Genomic DNA, 23,366 nt, shown 5'->3' on the forward strand with positions numbered 1-23,366 from the left:
CACCTACTAACAGAAGTTGCTAAAGATGGAGACCATTAGTTCTTTCTGTGGAAGGGAGCTGAATTAAGCAAGCAAACAAACAGTAACAAAACTTCTAAGAATAAAAGACAGGTGACTAATGAGAAATTAATAAGTTATTGAAAACTTGAAACCCATACATTCTGAGACTAGTAGAATATTAAGATTTTTAGTTGAATATCCGCATCCGCATAGCACTTTGAATTTAAAATTGTGTGTGATTGTTATATTCCTTTTTCTTAGAAGTTTTTTAAAAAATTATAGTAAGTATGAAGGGTAGCAAGACATGCTTTGTTGTTTTTTTAAAAAAGTTTCACATTCTACTGTTGAAAAAGTCCTTAACTCGTAACAAATTATCTTTAATAGAGTAAAATGAAAGGAAGCATAAACTAAGTAACCCCAGAAGGCAGAAACTCCACTTTGCTTATAAATAGTACTTAAAAATTAGACTTCAAGTGCTATGCTTAGACATACAATAGATGTTTAATATAACACAAAAACTGTTTTACCTGTCATTTCATATTAAAAACTTCTAAATTTCTGGCTACATTGGTAATAGTTAACTGTTTTTTGTGGGATTTTTTTTTTGAGTTGGAGTCTCACTCTGTTGCCCAGACTGGAGTGCAACCTCGACTTGCTGGGCTCCGGCGATCCTTCTGCCTCAGCCTTCCAAATAGCTGGAACTGCAGGCGCGCCCTACCATGCCCAGCTAATTTTTTGATTTATTGTAGAGATGAGGTCTCGCCAATTTGCCCAGGCGGGTCTCGAACCCACGGGCTCAGGCAATGCACTCACCTCAGCCTCCCAAAGCGCGGGATTACAGGCTGAGCCACCGAGCCCGGCTAGTTAACTATTTTTAACTATGTCTATTTTTAACTATTTTTAACTATGTCTTACATAAAGTTAATTCTTTTTATATTGATATTCAGTTTAACATTTTTACTTCTGATTTTTTAAATTCTGAATTCCGTGTTATCTGACTTGTTTTTCTCAAGTCCACAAAAGATTTTTTTGTTTTCATTATTACAATAACGTTCAGGACCCCATGCAAATTGTGTCTGTTTGTATATGATTTAATTGTTGTGGCCACCTCATTTCCAAGAAAGATAGATACAGCCTCTTGAGTTTATTTGTTGTTACTATTCTGTCTCAGGCTTGTCAAGACAGTTAACTGATAGCATCTTAGTTGACTGCTTGTGATATTTAAAGTCTTACACCAGGAGAAATCTGTTTTTTGTTTTGTTTTGTTTTTCTTTTTTAAGTTGGAGTCTCACTCTTGTCACCCAGGCTGGAGTGCAGTGACACACACTCATGGCCACCGCAGCCTCGACCTGTTGGGCTCAGGCGATCCTTCTGCCTCAGCCTTCCAAGTAGCTGGAACTACACATGCATGCCACCATGCCTAGCTAGTTTTTTTTTTGTGATTTATTGTGGAGACGAGGTCTTCCCTAGTTGCCCAGGCTGGTCTTGAACCCCCAGGCTCAGGCAGTCTTCTCACCTTGGCCTCCCAAAGTGCTGGGATTACAGGCTGAGCAACCTTATTTATTTATTTGAGTTAGGGTCTTACTCTGTCACCTAGATTGGAAAACGGTGGCACGATCATGGCCACTGCAGCCTTGACCTCCTGGGCTTAAGCAATCCTCCTGCCTTGGCCTCCCAAAGTGCTGGGATTACAGGAATGACCTACTGTGTTAGGCCAAAAGAAGACATTTTTTAAAAATCACAGTCTTTTTACCATTAATTTTTTAAACTTTCCAGAGAAGAAATTTTATCTGGGGCGATGGGACAATCACAGGTGATGTATTTTGTTTTTTCCCTGTTATATTTTAATAATTTAAATTTAATTTTTCTCTTGGCTGAGAAGGCTATTTTTAAATTGTAAGATGGCTCTTTTTAAAAAGGGCACTGATGATGAAATCATATTTTAATTTTAGGTAAACTTGATTGTCATTATTCATTCATAAATTTAATAAATATTTGCGAAGCACGTAGAAAGAATGTATAACAGTGGTTAAGAGTTCTTTGGTTTGATTTGACTGGATATGACTTTTGGCTTATGTCATGTGACCTTATGCAAGTTAACATATCTGTGCCTCAGTTTTAAAACTAGAAACATTAAGGCTGTTAGAAAAACTAAAATATTGCATGTAAAGTTCTTAGCTCATTGCCTGGCATATAGTGAATTCTCACTAAATGTCATTCAGTATCACTGTTTGCCAGACTCTGGGCTATGTGCCTGGGATTCAGTGGTAAAACATTGAGGAGCATGTTGTGGTAGTTGTATTTGACAATATTAAAGACTTCATCTATAGAATTGATTTTGATTTTTGATTAGAATTTTTTGGTAAAGTGAAGATTTCAGTAATTACTAGCAAAAAGGATTTTTGCTAAAACAAAATATAGACAGTCTTTGTTATAAACAGACTTCTTTGAGAAAAATTGTTGATTAGCTTATATAAAAAATGATAAAAAGTGTAGTTGTAATTTATTTAAATATTTTCTTCTCTAGTTTTCTATATTCTTTTAATCAAATTTTCATATGTGTTTGGTTCACATTTTCTTTGCCTTCTGTGTTATTCAAGAAACTAAATGCATTTGAAATGTTTTACGTGTGGAACACAAGGATCCTCCAGCTTTGCTTTGTTTTTGACAAGCCAACATGAATTTAGTCGGTTTTTTTTGACTAGAAAATATAGTTTATTTAGAAATTAGATTAAAGAGAGAGAGGGAGAGGGGATTCACATCCCTAAGGGAGGAGAGGGGCCCGAAGCTTAAGAAAACTTGGCCTGGCCATACCTCAGAGAGCACATGGCCACACTATTGCTTAGCAAAGCAGTGGCCACAATGACTGGCAATGGCAATGGCGACTCTACTAGTTTTTTTAAAGCCGCAAAAACAGGACTTTACTAACTACAAAGCATGATTTTTACACACTTATTTTTTAAAAATATGCACTATTTATATTGTTTGCCTTGTAAGTATATTATTTTAGTAAGTAAAGTTAGATATTTGTGTTTTTTTTCTGTTGGTACAGTACAACCATAGAGGAACAAAATGTTAAGTTGGAAGAGACCTTAAAAATAATTTAACAAAAATGCTGTCATTTTCTAGATGGTAATCAGGACCATGGAGATGTGGAGATGCTGGTTTTGTTTTGTTTTAATGTGTGTTTAGATCAGAACAAATTGAAATTAACTAACTCACCAACACTGTTTCTCTCCCATTGTCCTAGAGCTTTATCTTTTAAAACATATCTATGAGGTTCTATAGAAGTACTTGGTTTGTTTATTATCTTATTTTCAGCTAAGTAACATATTTGAATATTTGAAAGGAATTATCAAATCATCACTTTGGAATGCCAGTAGACTTATTCCAGTGATATCGTCATTGTACGAGTTGTATTTGGAACATGACTATGTTGAAATGACTGTCAAAGGTATTCATGAGAAATTTCCATCATAATCCTTTGAAGGAAAAAATTGACTTTTTTCTCCCAGAGTTGTCAAAAGCTATTTAAGAATGTACTTTCATAAGAAACATATTTTAAAAAATAAAACTACCTCTTATAACAGAAAAACTCTTCTTTTCATTCTATCCAAAGTTGTTTAAAAACTAAATCTAGATAAAGAAGATAATTGATTGGACTGGATAATGCAACTAGGGGTAAAAAAATTAAATGTGACTGTTTTGCAGCCAGTTTTCTTATGTGATTCCTAATATAGCTCTGAAGATGTATATTTAAAACCATTTCAAAAATCCTGGAGACAATGGCAGCATCCCAGAAATAAAATTTTGACTAACAAGGCTGGTGACATTGAAAAGGGTCAGCGTTGACTCAGACATATATGTTAGTGTTACTGCTAAAAAATTTAGTTCTGTTATTTTATATTTAGACTTTAACATTTTTTCGTTTCTTTCTTTGCCATTCGTATCCTCCTTTTTAGTTAGAAATTCAGTTTGTCACTATAGCTTAAAAAGCTTCTAATGCCATTTTTTTTTTCTTTTTAGGTATTGCTTTCACTGACCTACCGGTAAGACATAATTTTTTAAGAGCAATTTTGCATTTTTAATTAAAGGAAATGTAAAGAAACTGTACTAAACATGTTTAGAATACAATTTTATTGATGTTTGTTAAGTTTATATGTTGTGCATAGAACAGAGATCCTTTCTCTAGCCACCCTGGGTATGGACCTTCAGAAATTAAGCTTCCAAATAGCATTGGAGTCATTGCACAGGGAAAATAAATCAAAATTGACTACTTAAAATATACTTTTTAATGTCATTATTCATTTATCTGAAATGTGTTTCTTTGGTATCTTTGGACTTTTTAGCACAGAGCAGTACAGCAGTTCTAATCATTTATTCATTGAAGCCATACGGAGGCCAACTGTAAGGTGGGTCAGTGCTTGGAGTGTATCATTCAACAAAGCAGGCAGTAAAAGGCTAAGGTCTCTGCCTGCTTAGCATTTACAGTATTCAAGCTGGGGAAGTTAGAGAAGAAGCAATACATGAAACATAAATTGTATTATAGCATACAATGAAAGGTGTTTGGTACTTTGGAAAGAAAGAGAAAAAAATTGAATATGAGAGTACTAAAGGTAGCAGTACACAGGGTTGTGCAAATTGCTCCTTTTTGCTCAAGCTGAGACTTAAGCAAAGACTTTTGAATGAATGAGGTAGTTGTCCACATGATTATGTAGAACAAGAGTGTTTCAGGCAGAAGGAAGCTAGGGAAAAGGTGCCCAGACAGGGGCACATATGGCTTGTTTGGCAAATAGCATGAGTATATATAAGCAGGCCCTAAACATTGGGCATCAGTACAAAGGCGAGAACAACTAATGCTGGGCACTGCTAACTGGGAGAGGCAGGGAGGGGTCATAAGGGGTACACAACCATCCATCGGGTACCATATCCACTACTGGGGGCAGAGAGGTCTCACTAGAAGTCCAAACCTTACTACACACAATTTTCTTATGTAGCACACAATTTACATGCACCCCAGAACTCTTAAGATAAAATATAAAAATTTTTTTTAAAAAAACTTGAAGTATGGTAGAGACAAGTCAGGAAGGTTGTGCATAAGTAGTAGGAGATGATCAGAGATGATGGTGGGGGAGGGGTGAGCTAGGGCTACGGTCATCTAGGTCTCACAGGCCACTGGAAGGGTTTGGGCATTTACTCTGAGTTAAATGCAACAACACTGCAGCATTTTAGCTGTTATGATATGACTTCAGTTTTTACAAAATCACTCTGACTGCTGGGTTGAAAAATAGACTGTGTGGGGAGTAAGGGTGGGATTGAGGAGACCTGTGAGGAGATTATTGAAAAAGTTCAAGTGAAGGATCATGGTGACTTCATTGTTGGATTCTAGGTCTCTTATTTACCAAACCTAGGACACTATCAATTGTACTCTGCATCACATGTGACACCCAGGGGAACGTACAATCTATGACACAGTGCTTCCTTATCACTTATAATTTTAATTTATACTCATTGAGTGATCTCTTAGGATTAATTAAACTTAGATTTCTAATCTGTATCTCTTGTTACATACCTAAAAAGGAGGGGATAAGCAATATAAGTTGATTACAGTATTCCCAAACCTTCTTCATGTTCAGTTCAACCTTTTAAATAATTTTTTTAAGAATTGATATCCATTATTTTCTACTCTGTCATCAAGAACATTTCTTAAGAGTTCTCCATTATGTCTCTTGGATTCTCCTCCAAACTGCTGATCATATTGTACACATGTTGATACTGTCACTTTTGTAATATTAACCTAAGTTTTTCTGACAGCAATCAGGACTCTTGATACTCCTTTTTCAGTTGGTCTTAAGTGACTTATTAACTCAAATGTCTTATAGGTTGCAATTACCCTGCTGTTTTACCAGGAAAAACAATTAGGCTCCAGCATTTTTCAGTGAGGTCAATTCTTTAACAATTCACACCTGTGCAGACAATGATCGCTTTGTCATGATAGCTGCCTCACCAATGCTTAGGTGCCACTGATTATCCAATGCATTTTAGTTTTCAGAGATGTTTAAAGGGAGATGTTGGAAAACTCAGAGGTGGAGGATGGACACCAAATCTGTAGATAATTGATATCCCTTTGGAAAACCCTGGGGAAAACCCCAGGAATTTAAATTATAATAGAAGATAATTTTAGCCAAGAAACCTTTGGACTCTGCAGATCAAAACTGCTCACCAAAAAGCATTATTTAGTAAACAGTGATGGAGTGATTTTTTTTTTTTTTTAATACAGTGTTAGGGGTTTATCAGGTTTTATAGCAAAGTAAGTTCTAGATGAATTAAATAAGTAAAATAGTATTCTTTAAAAAAAAAAATCCAACTGAGACCTAAGAGAATTTGCTAATGGATTGAGTATAAAAATATGAGAAAGAATCTGACAGCAAGATTTCTAACCTGAGAAACTGAAAGAATGAATATGGCACTTATTCATATGGAGAAGGCGGTATATAGGTGAAAAAAGTTTTAAGGGAAGATCAGAAATTCAGTTTTGTATAAATTAAGAGTTGTCAGGGACACAGTTAAATATACAAGCCTGGAAGTCAAGAGAAATGATCTGTGCTGGAGATGAAAATTTAGGAGCTTTGGCATTTAGGTGTTATTTAAAGTCATGAGGCTGGTTGAAATCAACATGGGAGTGTGTGTAGGCAGAGAAGAGAATTGGACCAAAGACTGAGTTCTTGGGCGTGCTAAATTTGCGAAAAAGGAGAAACCAGTCATGGGAAATAGAGAAGGGGCAATCAGTGAGATCAAGAATTGGATTCCCAAAAGCTAAATGAAGAAATAACATCAAGGAGGGACGGATCAAAGGCCAGTGATACATCATGTATAATAAGGACAGGGAACTGACCATTGTACTTAGCAGAGTAGAGATCATTGGTGACCTGGACAAAATCATTTCAGCAGAGTGATGGAGAAATCCTAATTAGAATGAATTCAAGAGAGAATAGGAAGTGGAGAATTATAGACTGTGGACAACTGTGGAGGACTTTGGCCACTGTGGGGAGTAAAGAAATAGAGTGGTAGCTGGTGATGGAAGTAGGGGCAGTAGGAAAATTTTTTTTTTTTTTTTGAGTTGGAGTCTCACTCTGTTGCCCAGACTGGAGTGCAGTGGCCGCTCTTGGCCACTGCAGCCTCAACCTGTTGGGCTCCAGCGATCCTTCCGCCTCAACCTTCCAAGTAGCTAGAACTACAGGCGCGTGCTACCACGCCCAGCTAATTTTTTGATTTATTGTAGAGATGAGGTCTCGCCAAGTTGCCCAGGCGGGTCTCAAACCCGTGGGCTCAGGCAATCCACTCACCTCAGCCACCCAAAGCGTGGGATTACAGGCTGAGCCACCGAGCCCGGCTGGAAAAAATTTAAATGAGAATATTTAGCAGTATATTTGTTTGCTAATGCAAATAAATTCACTAGCAAGCACAAAAGTTGATTTAAAAAAAATTTTTTTTTTTTTTTACAAAAGAGGTAAGCAAGTGAGTGAAGGGATGGTCTTTTGAAAAGAGCATCGTGGGGACATGCTGGGCAGTGAGTGTGTAGTGCAGATTATGGTAGCTGGGCTGACATCCTTAACTGTTAAGAGGCTCTGGTGAGAACGATTTTGTTTGGAGCTAGTTCAGAGTCCTTAAATGACTGTTTTTTCTCTTTGTGGCACTAGGCATGTAAAACTAACGTGTCAAGGTGAGCTTTTGTTTTTGTAGATTTTGTTTCTTGTTGGTAGCTAGAGTGGTAATCATTTGGGAAAGGCTTTGTTAGTTGTAGACATGTTGACCTTCTAATTATTTTCTGTCCACTTTTGAATCACCTGTTAGGTTTTTTCCCCCTCATCTAGAGTTAACCAATAATGATATGCAACTTTGTTGCAGCAGTAAGTAGGATAGTGGTTATAAGTTTTCTTTTAATGTAGTGTTGCTAAGAGTTTTTCATTTTTAATACTGTAAATCTTCTGAGTCTTCCACTTACTGCATGTCACTTTTTTACTTGAAGAAGGAAAAAGTTAGTCTTTCTCTGAAAGGAAGCACCAAGGAAGTGTTTATTTGTTCTGTACCTGTGGTCTCTCATTAGTTATAACATTACAAGTTGTACTTGGGAGAGAGTGTGTTTGCAGAAAAACCATTTACCTAGACTGTTTTGCACCTGTTATAGAATATAGGGTGTTTAAACAACTCTGATAACTTTAGATCTTTTTCAAAATACTCTTTCTTCCCCAGCTCACCTCACCAGTTTGAGAAATGCCTAACTATAAACTACATATTATTGAAAATGGTGCTGCTTTCCAGTTCTGGACATTGACTGGATACATTATTTGCTTTTATTTTCATTAGAGGAAATCTTTTAAATATACCTGTAAAACAAAGCCATGCTGTTTGAGAAAATAAATTTATATCGTGTTCCTTTAGCTTTTGAACAATTTCTAGATAAGAATATTTTATCTTTCACAAGTTAATAGAAAAAAGATGTTTTCCTATTAAACTATTCTTCTAATTCTACATAAGGAAAGAGTAATTTTTTAAAACTTAGAAACATTTTCCTGGAAAACATTATTTCACATAAACCTGTAATCAAGATGCATGCTGCCACATGGATATCATTTTAAAAACATGCTAAATGAAAGAAGGTAGTCACAAAAGGTCACATACTGTATACTTTGTACAAAATGTTAAGAGAAGACAAATCCATAGAGTCAGAAAGTAGCTAGGGGTTAAAAGATTGGGGGAATAGGAGGGTAACTGTGAATGGGTACTGGGTTTCTTTTTGGAGTGGTGAGATGGTTGTAAAATTAGATAATCATAATAGTTGCACAGTTCTTTGAATATATGAAAAACCATTAAATTGTACACTTTAAAAGGCTATTGTTTTTTTAAAATCTGTAATCCAGCAAGTTAGGGACTGTGTCCTTAATCATCATCTCCCAAATTCTCTAGTTTTAAGGTTGAGTAAATGGTATAAAAATTATAGTTCCTTTCCAGTGAGCCAAAACTGGCTTAATATTTCTTCAAGTTTTGTTTAAATCTATTTCTAATTACAGAAATAATATACAGTGTTATATATTTAAATGAGAAAAATATTTATAAATACAGAAATATACAAAAGAGAAGTTATTCATAATCCCAGTGTCTTCAGCTACGATGGCTGCTTTAACTTTAATGTATGCTCTTTCTAAACACACATAAGCCAGTATGTCTGTTATTTAAATGCTTATATAAAAGATGGAGTCATACTATGTACAAGATTCTCTAGCTTGCTCTCTTCATGTACTAATGTGTATAAGATATCTCTCTGGTTTTGTACGCTCATTTAAAAAAATTGTTAAGTATGTGAGGTACAATTCAGGGTTAAAGATGCAAATGTTCGTTATGCAGGTACACTTGTTGATGAAGTATGCCCCAACCTGGCAGTTTCCCACTTCTGCTAATTCCTTTCTTATAGTATTACGATGGTTGTTCAAGGTCCACTTATGAGTGAGAACATGTGATACTCAGTTCTTTGTTTCTGTGACAGATAACACAGTATTATAGACTCTAAGTTCATCCAAGTTGCTGCAAAGTTCATAATTTTGTGCTTCTTAGTGGCTGTGTAATATTCCATCGTGCATATATACCACATTTTTAAAATCCAGTCCTCTTGATGGACAGCACGGTCGGTTCATACATTCATTTTTAAATTCTGGGGTTTTTTTTTTTGCCTGCTTTACAATATCTTAGTGTATGAATGTGCTGCTGCAGTTCATCAATTCTAAAATTTATATTTTTTTCAAATTTTAATATTTTTAAAATGGTAATGCATTTTAGAATCAGTGGCTTGCCCGAGTTTAATTTGCAGTATTTTTTTCTTAGACATAAAATAATACTATATCTTATTATTGGAATCTGAGATTTGGTGAATATGGTATAACATCACCTATCTGTTGTGGCCATTTAAAAATTTTTTTGCTATTACAATAATGCTGCAGGACATATGTTTTTGCACATGCTTGTTTTTCCTATAGGATTAAACTCATAAATGGAATTACTCTGTCAATTTTCATAGACTTTCTCTCATTTCTTCCTTAAAAGGTTATGTCAGCTTACATTTCTGTATACAGTGGATGAGAAGGGTTTATTTTCCCAATCTTCCTCAATATTGAGTAGTCTCAGTCTTTTAAATCTTAATCAGATGTGCAAAAAAAAATCATATTTTAATTTGCACTGTAAAAAACTGAGTGCAGTTCAGTATCTCTTCAAATGTTGTCATTTTGTGTTTCTTCTGCAAATTGTCTACAGTTGTCGCCATTTTAAAGAATTTGAACTGATTTTCAAATTCTTGTATTGTGAGAATATTTTCTGTATTTGGAATGCTGACTTTTTTTTTATATTAGTTTGGCAGATTTTTATCTAGAAAGTCCATTTGTCTTTTGCCATTTGTGGCATGTTTTGTCATAGGAAAATTTTAAGCTTTTATGAAACAGTTTTATCAGATAATTTATGAATGTTCATTGTCTTTGATAGTGTCGATAAAATTATTTTTCTGAATTTGTAATAAAGTTTAGATTAGGAAATCATTTTTAAAGCACCTTTATTTGAACAACATTGAATATCAGAATTATAAACTCTGCTTAATGAACAGAATTGCCTTTTACTGTACTGATTTATTTATTGTCTTTGGTCTTTATATGCCTTTGTCTTAAAGTAGCTCATAATTCTGTGATGGGTTTTACTGCAAAAAATACTGTGCCAGAAGTAGCAAGGCGTGAGTTTTTTTCTTTTATGTAGTGCTAGTGACAAGCTGTATGCTTTTGGATTGTGCCCTTAAAGTCTTTAGGTTTCAGTTTTCTCACTGGTGAAATAAGATGACTGTACTATATATCAGACCTGTTTTTAGCTTAAAATTCTATAAAGTTGTTAGCCGTGTTGATTATTAGGAATCAGTACATTTGCTTTAAGCATTTATTTCCATGATCCATTGATACTTTATTATATTTCTTGGTATTTTGACATAGTATTTGTTTTGTTTCTGATTTGTCTTACCTGGTTGAATAGTTGTCTTTAAATACATCCTATTAGCTTTTTGCTGTGACTTTTTTTTAATGTCTTAAACTTGAATGCAAATTATCCCCTCTAATCATTATCTTATTTTGTACCGAAATACTTGTGATAACTATTAAAGCAGAGAAAGAAGGCATACATACAGGGAACAAAGTTGTGGTAGGATTTGGAGTTACAAGAAGAAAAATTGTTCTTGGATTTGGTATCAGACAAACCTGTGTTCTAATTCCATCTCTGCCACTTGTTAGCAGAATGACCTGGAGCAAATTATTTAACTTCTAATTCTGGATTTCTCTCTTTGTATTGTAAATAATAAGTTACCTCACAGGATTATTGCGATTGAACTCTGGCATTTAGTAGATACTCAGAAACTCCTTCTCCCTTTAAAAGTAACAACCAATTAGTGATAGAGTCAAAAGAAGGACTCCTGTATATTTTGTATACTTGCAGCTGCCACCTTTTCATTTGATTAACCTTGAAATCCTAGAATATATCTGAATACATTTCTGATTCATCCTTTTCCTTCCTTGAAATAGGTACATTTGAGTTTTTATTTTTATATAGAGAATCCCCCACCCTTGAAGGCACTGTGTTATGCTTATAGCTAAGTTCTTATCACCTTCCTTTCATAAAGGCAGGCATCCCAAATGTACAGGTAAATGAAAATCGTACATACCTGGCTAGAATTGTACTTTTTTTTGGCAACTAGCTTTAATATACAGATTATAGAAATGTATCTTATATAAAATCAGGGGTAATCCTGAGTTATGTCATATTTGAATCTCTGTCACTACTGTATGGCATATTCTTAGAGCAAGAATTGTATTTTTATACATTAGTAGTATAGTGCCATGTGGTACAATATAGTGTGGCACTGAATAAATAGGTATCTTAGGTTACTTTGTTATTCTTCATGATTAAGTTACAGGAAGTGATATTTTTTCATCTATCATATAATGTATTTTAGATCATTTGTTTTAGTCATTCTCTACTAATATTTTGAGTGGGGTTTAAAATATCATGAAGTAAATTTATAGTTATTTTCTTTCAAAGATAGCATTAAAAGAATAAGTTTTAAACATAAAATGGATAAAAGCTTAATGAAGTATGTTGTTTTGCAGCCAAATTTGTATCCTACTGTGGGTCTTCAGACACCAGGAGAAGTCGTCGATGCAAATTTTGGGCAACATCCTTTTGTGTTTGATATAGAAGACTATATGCGAGAGTGGAGAACCAAAATACAGGCGCAGATAGACAGATTCCCAATTGGTGATCGAGAAGGAGAATGGCAGACCATGATACAAAAGTAAGAGTGAAGAAATTTGAATTGACATTATTCACAAATCTACTTTTTAATAAGACATTTGTTCTTTTGGTAATCATGGAAGCTTTTTAGTCTACTAATTTATATTCTATCTTTATTGTATTATTGTTCGTATTCTAATCTCTCAACAAAATATAACTTATTCTCCCAATTTAAACAACAACCAAAAAAAAGTGTTTGATTTAATGATGAATATACAGAATTGTATTTCAGTTTAAATTAAATTTTTTTTTTTTTTTTTGAGTTGGAGTCTCACTCTGTCGCCCAGACTGGAATGCAGTGGCCACTCCCGGCCACCACAGCCTTGACCTGCTGGGCTCTGGTGATCCTTCTGCCTCAGCCTTCCAAGTAGCCAGAATTACAGGCGTGCGCTACCACACCCGGCTGATTTTTTGATTTATTGTAGAGATGAGGTCTTGCTGCCCAGGCGGGTCTCGAACCCACGGGCTCAGGCAATCCACTCACCTCAGCCTTCCAAAGGCGCGGGATTACAGGCTGAGCCACCAAGCCCAGCTAGATTAAACTAATTTAATGGTGGAAGTAAATTGATGTTAAGTCACCTAGGCTATTCAGTTGCTCATTTTAGTAACAGGATTACTGATTTCTATAGGTTATATAATTCAATTTTTAATAATGTTTATGCAAAAGATAAGTTTGGAGACATAATCTAGATTTTATAATCGGGATCTGTGGTTTTTGGACATAAACTTGGTTGTGTCATTTAGTAGTAGTTCAGGAATTGCTGGGTAAAAAGAGTTGTTGCTGGGTGATAGTAAGCATCAAAATGTTTTAGAATACAGACTTGTATACTTTGCATTTCAGGATTTGGCTAAATTTTTCCAGTGTTTGGGTTATTCTAAGGATAGTATCAGCTATTTTTGGTTACTAGATCCTTTTTTAGCTAAATAGTTATTATTTAGCATTTAGGTTCATAGAGATTGTAATTGTCCCTATTTTAAATAGGAAAATATGACCAAAAGCCTCCAGCTTAAGAGATTTTTAAAAAATATTTATTCTTGATTAATTTTAATGCTACTTACTTTGCATATGGCATAATTAGATATGTAAGAAAAGATAAAGGGAATGAAGACCAAAGAGCAGTGAATGTGAAGTTAGGATTCCTAAGTGCAACGTAAATACTTAGGATTCATTCATAACAATGATGGAGTATGGTCAGCAGCAGAGAAGAAAATGGTGTCAAATTAAAAGTACCGTAAAATGAAATTATCTCAGTCCCTTCTTTGTCAAAGATTTTCAACTTGTTTTCTTAGGGAGTTTTTTAAAGTAGAATTTTATTATGGAAGTTAGCAGAAAAGTATAATTCCTGTGACAGCCTTTTTAGACTCTACCTTTGCTAAAAGACTGGACATGGCACATGGATGTCATTAGTACTAAATAGTAGCTCTCAAAGCTTATAATAGTATAGATTTAAAAATTAAGTAAATACCATTATATTTAAAAAGTCATCCTCACTGTTACAATCCAGGCCAAGAAAATGGCAGAGATTTTCAGATACCATTCTTCCAACCAACACATTTTTATTTTAAATTTCCTTAATAGTTGCTTTGAACATTCTTAACTTTAAAAATCTAATAAAGTTATTTGGGTATTTTGTTGAGGAGATTTGATTGGGAGACATGATGATGACTATGAAAGCATGCTTCCTCCATAGAGCTGTTCCCATCTATGTTGCAGAGCTTGGACACTAGTTTCTTTGTCTAGCACAGTTGAAAGAATAGACAACCCTGACTCAGATAGTCACCATGGGTTGAAGCTAGAATGGTTGTTCCCCTGGGGCCTCATTCTTGTAATGCTCTAAAAATAGTTGCTACTGAACATCATGGCAAGATAGTAGAAGAAGTAACATTTATCTTAATCCTGTAGCCATGATCCTTCTACCTCATTCTTTACAAAATTGATATTCACCCTGACCTCCTAGGAAGTCCATTCTAAAAGATCCTCTTAAATTAATTTGAACACTTGGATCAAATAAGATGAAAAACTGTTTCTTAGATGTTTTTCCCCCTTTTCCTCCCCACTTGCGCTTAGACCTTCTCCCGGTGAATCACTGCTTCCCATCATTTTTTAATTGGTCCTTGGTAGTGTCAGATGGGAGGCAGATTTAAGAATTGAGTGTTTGGAGATATTGATATTTGGGTTAATATTGTTGGATTACCGGTTTTTCTAACTACATTTTATGAGTAGATGTAAGTATATATTTTGACCACTTGGTGGCTTTAAAAAAAAAACTTGTTCTCTTGAAAGTCTGTCACTTACATGCAAGTCATATTTGAGAAATCTTCAAACTTTAGCAACTGATTTAGTTTAGAAGGCTGATTCTTCCTTTATTAGTAGTACCTACATAGACTTTGTTTTGGAAGATTTTCTCACTGGGTTCACCTTAGTATTTTTTCTGGATGTACTTTGTGATCCCCTCTCATTTATTGGCAGGTAGGTAAAGAAAGTAGTTGAACTCTGGAGAACCAAGAGTTAATCTGTTATTTAAAACTTGGTTATTTTATAAAATGCTAACATATTACTGGGATAAGTCATATGATAAAAGTAAAATAGAAATGATGATTAATAGGATGGAAAATAGGAAGGGATGTAAGGGTAATGGAGATCTAAGAATCAAAGAAAAGGATCACTTAATGTCCTTGATTCTCAAGTAATATTTATTTTAGGCAGAATAGTCTCAACATATCATTGCAATTACCTTTTTGGAAATATTACATGAATAGAACAAAATGATTTTTTTAACTTATTTTAAAACTGAGATTCTTAAAGCCTTCTTGTTTCAAGGAAATAGGTTTGTTTTGTAACACCAGAGTAGACCTTGTTTATATAAATTGTAGTTTGAAGCATGTATTCTCTTGACTAAAAGATGTATGTTTCTTCTTTTTATTTTAAGAATGGTTTCATCTTATTTAGTCCACCATGGTTACTGTGCCACAGCAGAGGCCTTTGCCAGATCTACAGACCAGACCGTTCTAGAAGAATTAGCTTCCATTAAGAATAGACAAAGTAAGGACACTGTGGTGCATGGCTAACATTTGTTTTCAGATTATAGGTTTGGTTTCTTTACTTTTTAGAAATTTTATTTTTTAATTTAAAAAAATTTCAAATATATTAATTTAAACCAGTTGCCTGTGAAATTTCTTTTCACTGATGTTTTTGAAGATAAGGTTTATAAAGCCACATAGGATTTACGTCAGAGTTCTAAACATAGAGAGAGATTTTGGAGAAATTTTTGTGATCTTTACCACTTTTTCTTAAAATAAGAAATATTTTCTTGAGGTTTCAGGAAACAAACATCCAATAAAAAGGTTTTCTTAAAAATAGTAAAGTAGTCCTGATTAGCTGGTAGAGATAATGTGAAAGAAATTGAAATACTTTGGAATTTAAATTGCTATCTAAATTTAAGATAGTATTGATCCATAAGTATTTATTGTTTAGGTCCTAAGTGCTGTCCTGTGTGGCCAACAGTGACAAGTGAGCATGATAACTGGTCCACAGTTAACCATCCTAAAGTTGGTGCTGTCCTTGACTTGAGAGTATGTGGATGAAAACAAAACAGGTCAAATCAATTGATGAAAACCTTTTTTAAAAAAAGATGTGGGGTACAATTCAGGATTTGGTAGATAGGTGGTCATAATACAGGTAAAGTTTGGGTCTCCCTTTGGTCCCCACTTCACATGGTTTGAGATCAGGAACCCTTTTTTCCATTACGTGCCCCCTCTTCCCTCCCCAGCAGTGTCCAAAAACAACTTTTTTATAGGTTGCAGTTACAATACCACTGATTGCATTGTGTTGTAGTTAATCAGTCATATGCTTGCCGTCTCACTGTTTTAATCTCTGTTGAACAAAGATGATTGCTTACTCATTTTGTATTTTCGTCATCTGATTTAACAAATGTCTTAATACCTACAGTGAATACTCAATGAGTGTCTATTAAACTCAGATCTTACTCAAAGGCTAGCATTCAAAAAGTCATCATATTTGCGAAGATACTTTAATAGTACCTCTTTAAAACATAGTTTTTTAAATCTTGGGGTTTAAAACTTCAGTTTTGTCTCATAGATGATTTATGTTTAGTTTGTGATTTTTAAAAAAAAATAGTTTGTGAAGGTACTTGTTTTTTTAATTTTTTAATATGTCTGAAATTTTTTCTGCATTGCCTAATGGAGACTAGGATGTTAGGAAAAGAAATAGAAGTTAATCATAATTTATTTAAAGATGTTTTTCACTAACTCCCCTTTTGTTCTGAAGATCTAGTAAGTTTATACTTTTGTAAAAGTTAATCTTTTGGTTTCTTTTACCAAATAGGAATTCAGAAATTGGTGTTAGCGGGAAGAATGGGAGAAGCCATTGAAACAACACAACAGTTATACCCAAGTTTACTTGAAAGAAATCCTAATCTCCTTTTCACATTAAAGTGAGTTGGTTTAATAAAATGAATAAAATGTTGTATTTGTTATGTATGTTATATACTAAAAATTATTTTCATAATTTTATTTTTTACTTTTTTTTCAAATATTTACATGTAATTTTTTAATGTAGCACATTTAGGTAACAAGTTATAAAGAATAATTTTGTGTTAAGAACTATAATCAGATGGCATTTTTGCTATGTGTTTGCTCTTTTATCATTTTATCTCTATGTTTAAAAATGTGAAAATCTCCAACCTAGGCAAAAAGTAAAAAAATTAGCTGGGTGTGGTGGTGCACACCTTTAGTCTCAGCTACTCAGGAGGTTGAGTCAGGAGAACTGCTTGAACCCAAGAGTTTGAGGTTTCATTGAGCCTTGATTATGCCACTGCACTCCACCCTGGGTGATAGTATGACATCAACTCAAAAAAAAAAAAAAAAGTGAAAATTTTATTTATAAGATGGGTGTCTATTTTTCCTTCTGAAAAGTACTTTACATTAAGTCATCTTGACATTTTTTAAAATTGTGGTAAAATAGGTATAGAATTTGCCATTTTAATTATTTTTTAAAATGTACAGCTCTGTAATCTTAAGTATATTCACATTGTTGGGCAACCATCACCACCATTCATCTCCAGAACTTTTCAACTTTCCAAACTGAAACTCTGTATCTATTAAACACTAACTCCCCTTTTCTTCCTTTCCTCAGCCTCTAGCAGCCACCATTTTACTTTCTACCTATGTGAATTTGACCACTGTAGGTACCTCATATAGGTAGAATCGTACAATATTTGTTCTTTGACTTTTTTTAGTTAGTATAATGTCCTCATGATTCATCCTTGTTGTAGCATGTATCAGAATTTCCTTCCTTTTAAAGGCTGAATACTATGGACATACCACATTTTGTTTATCCACTGATGGACACTTAGGTTGTTTCTGCCTCTTGAATATCATGACTAATTTTGCTTATAAACATAGGTGTAAGCTGGGCTCGGTGGCTCAGCCTGTAATCCCGCGCTTTGGGAGGCTGAGGTGAGTGGATTGCCTGAGCCCGCGGGTTCAAGACTCGCCTGGGCAACTTGGTGAGACCTCAACTCTACAATAAATCAAAAAATTAGCCAGGTGTGTAGCACGTGCCTGAAGTTCCAGCTAGTTGGAAGGCTGAGGCAGAAGGATCGCCGGAGCCCAGCAGGTTGAGGCTGCGGTGGCCGGGAGTGGCCACTGCACTCCAGTCTGGGCGACAGAGTGAGACTCCAACTCAAAAAAAAAAAAAAAAAAAAATTGGTGTACAAATATGTGAGTCTCTGCTTTTGATCTTTTTTTTTTGTGGCAATATTCCTAGAAGTGGAATTTCTGGATCATATGTTTTTCTGTATTTAATTTTTTGAAGAATTGTCATGCTGTTTTTCTCAGTGACTGCAACATTTTATATTCCCATGATTTGATGTACACAAGGGCTTCAGTTTCCCCACATCCTTGCCAATACGTATTTTCTGGTTTTTTGGTAATAGCCATACTACTTTGACATTTTTATTGGTTTTATGACTCTTTATTATTTTAAAAATCAGATGTTATTGAGCTTAAGATTTCAACTCTTTAAGCAACAGAAATTCTTTGTAGGTCAAATGAAAGAATTGTTTTGCTTTCTAATAGAAGTTTAAATGAGGCTGGAATTGGAGGAAGGGTGGGGACAAAGCTATGCTTTGCATGTATCATATACATAAAATCATATTCTGAGGCACTATTTGATTTGCTACCAAGTGCAAATATTATTTTGGTTAAATTATTTTTTGTTAAAAGAGGCCCATATTTTGTTTACTGTAGCTACAGATAAATTTCCATTTTCTTAGTAAATCTTGATTAAAGGGAATTTTTGCATTATACTTTCATTTTTCTGGAAAATCAAAAATTCTAAGCAATACAGTATATGATAGTATGTTTAATATTTTTAGCTTACTATTTTAAGGCAAAACCTACTGATAAAATACAAATTTGTCAAATATTTTCAGAAATTTTTTACTATCATAAATAAAAGGCCATGTGAAGATTGTGTCTAAGTAAATGTTTCTTTTCTCTTGTAGAGTACGTCAGTTTATAGAAATGGTGAATGGTACAGATAGTGAAGTACGGTGTTTGGGAGGCCGAAGTCCAAAGTCTCAAGACAGTTATCCTGTTAGTCCTAGACCTTTTAGTAGTCCGAGTATGAGCCCCAGCCATGGAATGAATATCCACAATTTAGCATCAGGAAAAGGAAATACTACACATTTTTCTGGTGAGATTCAATCTTATGACATTATTTTTAGATTTTTCCCTTTTAAAATTTTGAACCATTAAAAAAAATTGGACATTTTCTTTGTAGCTATTTTACAAATGTGTATACTTGATCTTAAGATGTACTGGATAAAAACATGTAGGTTCAGATTCATATGTTATCAGTACCAGGAAGTAACTTAAAGAATGACTGTTTCTTAGCTACTATTATTAGTTATTAGCAGATACTCATAAATGAAGGTCAGCTAGTGTCCTTAGAATTACATCATTGATATTTAGTAATGTAAAGGTAATTGTATGTTTTAATAAAATATAAATGTAAAGGTGATCTGGCTAGATATGCCAACAGTTACCAAAGCTAGCTGGACTGCCTGACTCTCTTTCCCTCAGATCTTTCCTCACCAAGGTTCTTCCAAAAGTCAACTCTGCCTAGTTCATTTTCTCCTACTCTTTTTTTGGCTTACCAGTTTTACTTTCTGTGGCTTTTGGTATTCTTTTAATTAAAATTCTCTCCTTTCTTGGCTTTTGTGACATCACTTCTATAGATTTATTTCTTATCCTTCTCAGTCTTCTCTGTCTCTTTAATTCTGGTTTTTCCAAAATGTTATCCTCTGTACTTAACATTCTAAACCTAGTCAGAAAATGTTTCCTTTCAGAGTACCACCTTTGCTTTATCTCTTCAGTATGTACTCTTTCAGCATGACTTCCTCTCAGTTTATTAATATACCGCCCTGTACAACAAGGATGATTCTCATGTCTATTTTCTTAGCCACCACTTCTCTTGAATATCATCTAGCCACTTCAGGCTTGGACAAATTCTGAGCCTTTGTGTTCATATGTAAAATAGGGATAATGATAATATTATCTCATGGGGAATGATGAGTATTATATGAGTTAAGCCTTCAGTAAATGCTAGAGGAGATAATAATTACAGCCTCACAATTAAAGATTCTTAATATCCTTTCAAAGAAATGATCTATTTGCTCTTTAAGTAGTCCATTGACTCACCTACATTCTAGAAGTTTTAAATACAAGATCAAAATATGGAGATTTATTTACAGCCTCATTACTAAATTTATGTGTGTTTATTTCCATGTGGCATCTTTTTCTTCAGGTTTTGAAAGTTGTAGTAATGGTGTAATATCAAATAAAGCACATCAATCATATTGCCATAGTAAACACCAGTCATCTAATTTGAATGTACCAGAACTGAACAGTATAAATATGTCCAGATTACAGCAAGTTAATAACTTCACCAGGTAAGTGATATTACTGACTTTTGTATTAACATAGGCATTCTAGTTATAGTTTTCATCATTGTGATAATTTTGAAAGAACTTGAATTATGTGACCCATAGTGGGCGTCTAAGAGTTCCCAAGCCCCCAGCAAATAAAAGAGTAGTGAATCAGTTTGCCAAAGCTTTTCAGTATCCTGGTATGCACATGAGCCCTTTCCTTAGTTCCTTCCTCTTCTTCTACTACTCTCTTACCTCTAGTAAGGTTATAAGGACAAATTCAGGGCTTTATGCATTGTTTTCCTGTCAACTACAGAGCTCTACAGATGATCACATAAATGCCATTTGTTATGTTTTCAAGTGAAGACACAGTAGTATATTTAACCTCTGATGTTAACATATGATACGTTTTCAGCTAATGTTTTTTTCTCTGTGAGTTTTTTTGTTATAAATATGTGGAATGCTTTTTGAGTTCAAAATAACTAACTTCACAAAGAATCGTTTCTGAAAGCCTGTTTTTAAGTAGCTTGTGTATAGCAAGATGGTTAAGTCATTTAGCAAACATTAGCATGGAGATAGTATTGAGGACCTGTTAGATACCAAACAATCTGCTAGGTGTGGTTTCTGACTTTGAAGAGCTTTGGGAGAAGATATGTCTCTTTTGATACACTCTGACCATTGGCATACTCATGTTTAATATTCATGAAACCCAGGAGTTCAAGAAGTGAAATCATTTGAATTGAATACTACTGTTCAAGTGCAAGTTCTTATGAATTCAGCCTGCCCAAATCATGCAGCATTTGAATCAGTTTGATATTAGTTTGGTCTGTAACACAAATCAGTTGATCATACTTCATTTTCTGGGAATGGTCACCAGTGCAACATTTTCTTTTTTTTTTTTTTTGGGAGTTGAAGTCTCACTTTATCACTTGGGCTGGAGTGCAGTGGTATGCTTATGGCCACCACAGCCTCGACCTGCTAGGTTCAGGTGAGTCCTTCTGCCTCAGCCTTCTAAGTAACTGGTACCACTGGCATGTGCCACCACGCCTGGTTAAGTTTTTGATTTATTGCAGAGAAGTCTCGCCACTTTGCCCAGACTGGTCTCGAACCCCTGGGCTCAGGCAGTCCTCTCACCTCCGCCTCCCAAAGTGCTGGGAGTACAGGCTTGAGCTTCCGCGCCTGGCCACAACATTTTCTTATTAAAGGAGAGAACCTAAGTCACTTTGAGCATGGAATCTTAATGGAAATATGATTCTGCAGGCAGAAGTGTATGGAAAAATACCTGTGTTTGACAATGTGGAGATTAATCAAAATATCTGGGTTATCTGTCACACATGACAAATGTACTGAAAGGGATGTTGTTGTGTGATTGATACCAGTTGCAATGGAGGTCCACAAAAGTGATAGGAGTACAGCGGAAAAAATAACTGTTTTTTGCTGAGGCGATCAGGGTCATATTTCACAGCAGAGAAGACATAATAGAAAATATAAAATTAAAATATTGTGGCAAAAATATATATATGGAAATTTTAAGTTAAGTCTCTAATATTAAATCATACTTTGTAATAAAGTACATTATTACTTTATCATTGATGGAGAGTTCTGCCATTGTTTGTGGGTAAGATTGCAGTCAGTTTGTGGGGTTTTCTCTTAAATACTGTCCCCACAGCAGGACGTTGCTAAATAGACCTGTTATTACCTGAGTTCTGGGAAGCAAGTATAACTGAAGGGGTTGATGACACAGCATCCTCCTTTGTGTGTAGTACAGAAGGGAAAGCAAGGAAACTTTTTCATGGCTTTAATCTAACGGTTATAGTTGATAATGGCTTTCCTTACAACAATATTGTGAAGTAGACAAAGATGGTACCAACTGTAAACCGTTTTACAGATGCAGAGCTGGATATCAGAAGAGTAAACAACTTTGTTTTTTAATGGTCAATAATTAGTAGCTAGTAAGTTGCAGTGCTGAGACTGTTTCCCAGATGTGACTTGCAAATTTATGCTTTTTCCATTATACCTCCCAACATCTGAAATGTTTTTCTCCCTGCCCTCCCTCACCTCCAACATAATTTCTGTCCAAGGTACAAGACTCAAGTTCATTGTCAATTCTTCTAGGATATTTTCCTTGATTTACATCTCCACCAAATGTTTTTTTGCTTCTTGTGATTAACTTTCATCATAGTACTAATCAAAATCACTCTGTAATATAATAATAATATTAGCTTTTCACAGGCTATTTGCTCTCGGAGGACAGAGGCTATTTCATAAAATCCTTAGCACCTAACATCAGTTATACCTCAAAGGCTCTTAAAAGATGTATGTTAAATGAATGAATGCCTCTCGAATACTAAATTGAATTGTTAAAAAAAAGTAGTATTTTTTTAAGACTTCTGAAAGCTATGATGATAAATATTTTCATTTAATTAAACATTAAGGTTTGGTTTTTCTTTTTTTTTTTTGAGTTGGAGTCTCACTCTGTCGCCCATACTGGAGTGCAGTGGCCGCTCCCGGCCACCGCAGCCTCGACCTGCTGGGCTCCGGCGAGCCTTCCGCCTCAGCCTTCCAAGTAGCTGGAATAACAGGCGTGCACTACCACGCTCGGCTAATTTTTTGATTTATTGTAGAGATGAGGTCTCACCAAGTTGCCCGGGCGGGTCTCGAACCTGTGGACTCAGGCAGTCCACTCACCTCAGCCTCCCAAGGCGCAGGATTACAGGCTGAGCCACCGAGCCCGGCTAAGGTTTGGTTTTTCTCATCAATTTTCAGTTTGTCAAGTTATAAACAATCTTTTCTGACTGAAGAAGTGTGGTCTGGAGCCCTAGGGCCCTATCCCCCTTCTCCCCAGATCTCTGTCTTTTGACCTTAAAGGTTTACATAGGAGTGTATTAATGTACATTCCCCCAAGGTATTAACCAGTGGTTACCTCTGGTGGTATCTTGCTCATTTGTATTAATTTTTTTCTACAACTGAATATATATTGCTTTTGTAATGAGAAGGGTCATTTTTATTTAAACATCTTATAAAATATCATCTGGACTGTAT

At 34.8% G+C, this 23,366-nt stretch overlaps 1 protein-coding gene across 2 annotated transcripts in view; it reads left to right on the plus strand.

Annotated features, from left to right (window-relative positions):
• Positions 1–23,366, plus strand: part of RANBP9 (RAN binding protein 9) — a 75,446-nt gene that overhangs the window by 37,453 nt on the left and 14,627 nt on the right. For both annotated transcript variants that reach the window (XM_008056818.2, XM_021711732.1), the window contains exons 4-9: positions 4,027–4,049; positions 12,189–12,373; positions 15,303–15,415; positions 16,718–16,826; positions 18,900–19,090; positions 20,204–20,348. In XM_008056818.2, coding sequence (XP_008055009.1) covers positions 4,027–4,049; positions 12,189–12,373; positions 15,303–15,415; positions 16,718–16,826; positions 18,900–19,090; positions 20,204–20,348 — 766 coding nt within the window. The remainder of the gene's footprint in view (positions 1–4,026; positions 4,050–12,188; positions 12,374–15,302; positions 15,416–16,717; positions 16,827–18,899; positions 19,091–20,203; positions 20,349–23,366) is intronic.

The sequence above is a fragment of the Carlito syrichta genome, unplaced genomic scaffold (assembly GCF_000164805.1).
Source record: "Carlito syrichta isolate Samal-C Ts95f unplaced genomic scaffold, Tarsius_syrichta-2.0.1 Scaffold302538, whole genome shotgun sequence".
Classification (NCBI taxonomy): domain Eukaryota; kingdom Metazoa; phylum Chordata; class Mammalia; order Primates; family Tarsiidae; genus Carlito; species Carlito syrichta.